Source organism: Cryptomeria japonica, chromosome 11 (genome assembly GCF_030272615.1).
Source record: "Cryptomeria japonica chromosome 11, Sugi_1.0, whole genome shotgun sequence".
NCBI classification, from domain to species: domain Eukaryota; kingdom Viridiplantae; phylum Streptophyta; class Pinopsida; order Cupressales; family Cupressaceae; genus Cryptomeria; species Cryptomeria japonica.
Window position 1 is genome coordinate 599,663,927 of NC_081415.1, and position 7,589 is coordinate 599,671,515.

A 7,589-nucleotide genomic window follows, 5' to 3' on the forward strand; every position below is an offset into this window, starting at 1 on the left:
ATAAATACATGAATATCAAAAACAATTGTTGATGTCGGATCTCCCAAATGATGTCGGCCTCCAATATCACTACCCCGATGAAGTCATGACGGCCTGCAATGTCGATACCCAAAGAATTCCTTCCAACTGGTGAAGATACCTGCCAGTGTCGGTGTCGGTAATCAACCAGACCAAAATGTGAAAGTCGGAACATGTTGCCATGTTGCCATCAATGACAACATATTGAAACCAACCAATTAGGGTCAATTGCCAACAGTAATTTCCATGTCAGTGGTTGTACATAAATTAACACTCACAGGCATATGAAACTAGAGTGGATAAATTTTCTTCTTAGAGAAATACTCTAGTGTAATAACCTCAAAAAGTTTCGCTAGCGGGTAACTGACACCGCGATGGATAATGTTTACTTAAGCTTTGCAACAATTGATTACACCCTTGCTATGACTTTCTTGTTCTTGTGGGCGACAAGGGCATAAGTGGATAATTAGCGTATTGGACTATTTTTCATTGCAATTTTATCCACTCCAGTTGGAGCAAAATGTTCCACTTGAGTAGGTCGTGGGCTTGCTAGTGGATAATGGGAAAACGACAATGTTTTAGATTTGTGTTTTTAAACTCGTCTATTAGAATGGGGCCAAAAATGTCTACTATAACCTGGTAAAAGGTGTTTCTAACCTTGTTGAAGTGCATGAAATAAACTTTACGTATTTAGGTAGATTTTGGAACTTTTCAAAGCGAGTTGCAATTTATTTTCAATGCTGGGTCCTCAATTTGTCTAAAGGCTAAACGGTGTGTGTTGTGAAACCTCACAATAGTAAGTGACATAGCTAAATACATGAAAATATAATATATTCAAGCTAGTTTTACAATGCCAAATATGAACTTATAACTCCATTTATTTCCAACCACTTCATGAAATTTCAAATATTTGTTAATAACTAAAAGCTACTCAAACCATAAACTATCAAACTATTAATATGCAACCACAAACTAGTTATATGATATAATTCTTACTAATACAAACATATAGAGCAACATTTCTTATGGAAAGACATTATAATTGTAATTTGGAAATGTGGGCTTGAGTATTGATTATTCTAGTCAAAACTATTAAACTAGTATCAACAACTAAAGGTGTAATCAAATGAGTGATAGTTACAAATATTTGTACTTGTCTATGAAACATTGAATAGAATGACACTTTGAGAGTCATGTGGGGTAGATCTCAAAGATTAACATAAAAAATAGATAATCGGAACTACTAAGTGTCTAAAGCAACAATAACCGGAGGAGGCAGAGGGTCCCAAACATTTGACTTACCCCATCCATCAATGGGGTATGAAGTGGTGTCAAGAACATCCCAACCCTCGTCTTTATCACCACCATCTTTGTCTTCAATGTGCACAAGAGAGATTGCCAAAGCCAACCACAAAAACCATTTGAAGGGAGAAAGAGTCGACCACATAGAGGTAGCACCAAGTGATGACCCCATCCCCCTAGAAGGCCACCTTGAAGTAGCACCCCTAGGGGGAGGAGAAGCAAAACACTACCGAATAGGTTGCGACAAACCACTTTGGCCACCAGAACAATGAGGAGGAGCTTGAGACCAAGGAGATAGAGTGGCAAGCTAAGAGGATCCACCATTGGCACCAACCGTAAGCAAGAGAACCACCATGAGATGATGAAATTAGAGTAACTTTGGCAACATTACATTGTACATTGCCCCAATGGTCAAGAAGCCCCTGAAGGTGATTAACCTCCAAGGCCACCTTACAAGCTTATACGTGTATCTATAATAATAATTTGAGCATATGATAGCTTTATAATAGATCAAAACATATTGATCCACAGTAAAATGAGTAAAATTTACAAAATTTTATCATTATATGCTAAAGAGAATTTCCACAAGGCTAATCCCCCAAAAAAACCATATATCAAGAGAAAGGCTTTGGCCTAAAACGACATAAGAAATCATGAATCCGATTCCAAAGTTGTTGGGCTCTTTGATAGAACCAAAAGAGGTACGTAAAAGATTCCACTTGCCTACAAAACAGGCAACAAGAATCCTAAAAACCCAAATGCCAAAGCTGAAACCAAATCGATAAGCCTTGGTAAAGATTACACGAGGAAAAGTAGGCGAGCTTAGGCTCAACAACAGCCAACCAAATGTTGAGGAATTTGTGTTGTGAAATTGAAAAACACGATTGCAAATTCCATCTCAGATTTACACTTAGCGTCATAGAAAATTTGATAAAAAGCAACAATACCCAAAATGTGACCTATAATTGTAAAAAACACTTTAGGAATCCACCACCAATCCTTCCACCAAGGTTTGAAAAAATACACCCTAAATTTTCGTTACCTATATTGAGATAAACCCTAATTACAATTAATGACATGATAGTAATCGATTGGAAGGCAATGCCTTTAACTCTGCAAACCGCAAAGGAATGATTTTATCTCACAATTTGTGAGGTTGGATAAAATGAGCTCAAAAGTAGAGAAAGAAATTGGCAATCACATGGGAGGGGGGCATACTATTTTACGTACCGAAAAAAACTTTGTAATCGTGGAAACGGGTTTTGATATATAGTAGGATTACAGACGGAAGATGGGGAGGGGAGTACCTTGTCATTTTTCTTATTTGGGGGAAACAGATGAGATTTTATTATAAGAATTGCATTAAACCCATGATGGATACAAAATGGTAGAGATCCTAGACAAGAAAATGACTATGCATCAAATTCTCAAAGATATGGTAATACACATTGACATCAAAATTCTAGAGAGAGCATTAATGACTGGGACATATTGAGGATGTATGTGAGTGGCAAAATTACATGAAACAGAGTGACTTGCCTTTTCAGGAAGAGCAAGGGAAATCTACTTTCCTCAAATTCAACCTCATCAAACTGAGCAAGAGATTGGCAAAGGAATAAGTTAGTGTAAGATTCTGTGAACCATTTGAAATCCTGAAGCCATTTACTCCTGCAGATTATCAGTTAGCTTTGCCTCTGGATATTACTTGAATGCATAATAAAAGCAACATTAAGGCTGAAAGTAAGAATACCACAAAGCATCCCTCATTTTAATTCTTGAAACAGAATCCACCAAATACCCTGCATCTTTCCAAGCATGTTCTAATAATCAAATAGATATATTACAATAGAAAGAATGGCTACATTTTATATTTTGGACATCACTCCTATCCTTCTGCCAGCATTATCTGAAGTTACCCTTCTCAATAATAATGGTGTAAATCAGTCATTGGTATGACTCGGTGGTAAAAGACCGAGCATTACCAGGATAATGACCCTGGTTAAAATTCATTCAGATTTAAAGCTTGCCCTGAACCTCTGGGCTGGCTCCCCACTTCAAGATTCAAATCTGCCCAGCTTTACATCTCACAAGGGAACTGCTGAGATTTACAACCCATCTCAGAGTAGCTGCTTTAATGCAGGGCAATATAATGAAGATTCTCAACCCAACTGATGTCATTTATTGATCTAGATATGTCTGAAAAAATCTGCTTAAGGGCAATATACTAATCTATCCTATCCCAATCCAGTGTCACCAAAAGATCTTAGAAACTTGACAATTACAGATCCTAAATCTGAAATAGAAACATATAAAATCCAAATAATAGGGTAATGATGAAAGCAAGAGAATCTACAGGGTGCATCAAGGTAACACTGGCACCAGAAGTAGCACTGGCAGCTGGCATGCTAGCAATAGCAGTATCTGGACTAATCCCCAGGTACCCATTGACTGAGGATGATGGAAGTGGAGGCAGAGCCCCATTAGAATCTGCTACAGCAATTGCAAGTTTCTGGGACTTGGCACAGTTCCCCGGCCTCCCACTGGTGAAATAGAAGTAGCCAGAGTAATTGAAGCTGAAGTAAGAGTTGCCATCATTGAATGTTGTAATGGGACTTGATATATCACACTTGGCATATGCTTCTTCTTTCACTTGAACCACCAGATCCTGACTAGGAGGATACAGAAACACTGCCAGCACAGACAGCAAAGAGATCTCTGTAAATAAACTGCATGGTCTATAGAATCTAACATATCATACAGACCAATTTTATCTATAGTATATCAATACAAGTCATTATCATAATCATCAGATCTATACCCAATAAAAGGGATCCAATAACAGATTGACCAAAATATGCAAACGGGTAGACCAATCTACTCTATAATGTGTCAATGCTAGTCACTACCATCACCATCAGATCAATACCCATTAAAGGGGATCCAATTGCAGATTGACCCAATATGCAAACGCATACACAGATCCAACATTGCCATTCCTGACAAGAAAATTGTTGCAGAAATGGAGGGAAAAGAAGAAGAGAAGTACTTACAAAGCGCGTCCCCAATTTTGAATTTGATGTCGGCAGCCCATTTTTCGTAAAGATCAGGTCTTCCGTTGGTGGGTAAGGCCCACGCATCCAACCCTCCCACTCTGAACATTTGATTTCCGTCTCCTTCCACCTGTATAATCATCATCGTCGTCATCATCATTCCAAAACACAGCATTCCCAACCTCCCCATCTTTTGCTCGGCTCTGCTCTCCCCTCCCCAACACAAGACTTGGAGTACTACATAATGTGCTTTCGTCTTTATTTTGTAAACTCGTGTGAACATGACCTGGTGCCAGAGTGTCCATTACTGTTGACTGTGCAATTAGTGATAATTGGTTGTTTTTTAAGATGTTTACAGCCCAATGTTAAAATGGTTAAGTTCGTTCTGGAGGCGACTTCTTTCCTTTCACGAACTCCAACAGCAGGGAAGCACCGTTGACATCAGTTAGGTAACATGCAGTTCAAATAATTTCCATTTTCATTGTCCTAAACCAGTTGATTATTATGGAACAATAATTTAAAAATATACATTGTGGAAGCATCAAATTCATTAAAGGAATAGAATTAAAGGATTCTCTTAATATTTAAAAATTAAGAGATTAATTATAAAATCTTTCAATAATTGTTATTATTAAATTATAAAATGCTTCAATGATTCATTTCGATTATAATAAAGTTTAGAATGAATTTAGTTTCTAAGCTTAGAGGTAAGAGTACACATTCATATGGTTGAATTATTGAATTATTTCTTAGTTTTTTTTGGATTACTTTGTTGTAGATTTACTTATTAAAGTGAGGTCTCATAGAGGGGGCATCCTAAAAAATAGAGCTGGAGCTCTTGATATTTTTTAGGAATATTTTAAAGCTATTGACCTCATGAATTTTGTGGTGAAGTCCAACTTAAAAGATTAAGCTCTAGAATTTAAGGAAGGTGGTGGTCTTGCGAACAAAATACTTTTGTATATAAAGACAAAAACAAGTAAAAAATAAATATTTTCCCTCCAAATTTGGTTTTCAATATCAATCTAGATTTAGATTACTCACAAGTGGCATCTTACATTCCTAACTTAGATTATTGACAAGTGGCATCTTACATTCCTAACTTAGATTATTGGCAAGTGGCGTCTTACATCCTAAGTTGGTGGGGCAATTTCTAGCCCCACCCCATTTTCACATGCTTAAATATGCAAGCCTAAAAAGTAGGAGCTTCTAGTTTTTAGGAAAAGATTCCAAATAATCTCATAACAAATTTTATTTTTCATCATGGGATTTCCTGCCTAAAACATAGAAGCTTAGTCCCTCCATGGGACCCCAGCCTTAGAGTGGTGGAAGGTCTACGACAATGTTTAGTGTTTTTAATTATATTTTTATTGATCTTGTTTTTAAAATGGACAATTTCAATACATTTGAATTTTGGTGCATTTCATCTTGTAGCTAGGAAATCGAAAATCATCACAAGCAAGTATCAAATAGTAGTCTAGCTCAATCACGAAAGCTCAATGTAATGATCAATCCTAAACACACTCAATAAAGACATGAAAAACAAAACATTCAAAACTAAAAATTAAGCAAACCAAATATGGATCTGAATGCTTCTTTCATGCGGCTCCATTGTCCTTCTTTCTTCTCCAAATAGCCTTTGTTTGTGGATCTCACCTTCAAGTGCATACACATGAGATGAAAGCAAGTAGACAAGATAGTGGCGCAAGAGTACTTGAAGCGTGATTGATTTGACAAAGTGATTCGAAAAAGTGATCATTTTGATCATGTGATTAGTTGGGATTGAAGAAATTCATCCAATTTATAGACAAATTGGAGAAAAGATCAAATTAGCATGAAGAGATTCGAATGGAAATTGCAAATCAAGAATGTCAATTATGACAAATTATGACAAATTTTGCACTTGCTATGCAAAATTGATTGATTGATAATTATGACAAAATTATGACAACTTTCTATGTCAAAATTGATTGATTGTCAATTATGACAAATTATGACAAATTGAAATGTCATTCCCATGAAATTAGGAAATTAGAAAAAGAGGAAAATTAGGAATTAAGAAATTGATGAAAATTAGGAAATTAAGAGCTAGGAGAAATTAGATAAATTAATTAATAATTTGTCATTTATTAATTAATTCACAAAAAGAGGAATAATTAGCCAATTAAATGAACATTTAATTGTGGTGAGAAGACTTAGGATAAATAAATAATTTATTAATCCTAGAGGAAGAAATGACACACAAGATTAAATGATTAAATCATGAAACCCTAGAAGATGAATTAGCAATGTGAAAATGACAATTAGGTCATGACATAAGATAATTGATATCGATTCGATTCATGATTTTGAATTTATAAATGACCAATGTGATAAATGATTTGATTGATAAATGCGCCAATTGACAAGGAACAATGACTAATTGATCCAAATTGACATGATTGAGAAAGACGACGACGATCAATGACAAATCGATCACAAAAAATGACAAAACTGACAAGAGGACAAGGATCGATGACAAAATGGATTGCAAAACGACAAGATAGAAAATGACAACGATCGATGACAAATCAATCGCAAGATGACAAGATTGAAAATGATCACGATTGATGACAAATCGATCACAAGTCGACATGATTGGAAATGACAACAATCGATGACAAATCGATCGCAAGATGACAAGATTGATAAGAGGACAAACCCCTAATTAGGATTGACGATGTCCAAAATGATGACAAATGAGCACGCACATTGATGCGACAGGATAAGATTGACCAAAATCATGACTGAAGATTGTTGTCGACAAGACCAAATTCGAAAGCGAGATGAATGAAGAATGTAGAAGAATGACTCAATGCTCGCAAATGATAAAGACCAAGTACGTGACATAGGAGAAATGTTAATGCGACGCAAAAACTCTAAAATGAGGCAATGCGCAAATGTTAAAGTATGACTCCGCAAGCGTTGACCATTTTTAGGTGTCTACATTTTGCCCCTCTTTGAGACAATGCGAGTTTAAGCATTTTTTCAAAGAACAATAATGAAGAATGCCCCAGACACTAATAATGACATATGCATGCCCCCTCGAGGAATTGGCCGAAAACATGCAGAAAAGAGGCCAATTGATCGATAAAAATGATAGGATAGAACGGACTGACAATCGGAGATCGGATGCATGAAGGACAAGCAAATGATGGTGCAAAAGACCGTGACCAGCAT

The 7,589-nt window shown here is 36.2% G+C and overlaps 1 protein-coding gene across 1 annotated transcript; it reads right to left on the reverse strand.

Moving 5' to 3' along the window:
* Positions 1-3,136: 3,136 nt before the first annotated feature.
* On the reverse strand, positions 3,137-4,829 carry LOC131038285 (early nodulin-like protein 8). The gene is made up of 2 exons (XM_057970628.2): positions 4,371-4,829; positions 3,137-4,008 (listed from the first exon to the last, which is right to left on the reverse strand). Exons 1-2 carry the CDS (start codon positions 4,651-4,653, stop codon positions 3,608-3,610), a joined length of 684 nt encoding a protein of 227 aa, XP_057826611.2. The 5' UTR covers positions 4,654-4,829; the 3' UTR covers positions 3,137-3,607.
* Positions 4,830-7,589: the final 2,760 nt, after the last annotated feature.

Coding starts and splice junctions, on each gene's coding strand:
- LOC131038285 (XM_057970628.2), bottom strand. CDS start 4,653: ATGTTCACACGAGTTTACAAAATAAAGACGAAAGCACATTATGTAGTA. Junction 4,009..4,370: donor CAAAATTGGGGACGCGCTTT/GTAAGTACTTCT, acceptor CTGTGCTGGCAG/TGTTTCTGTATCCTCCTAGT.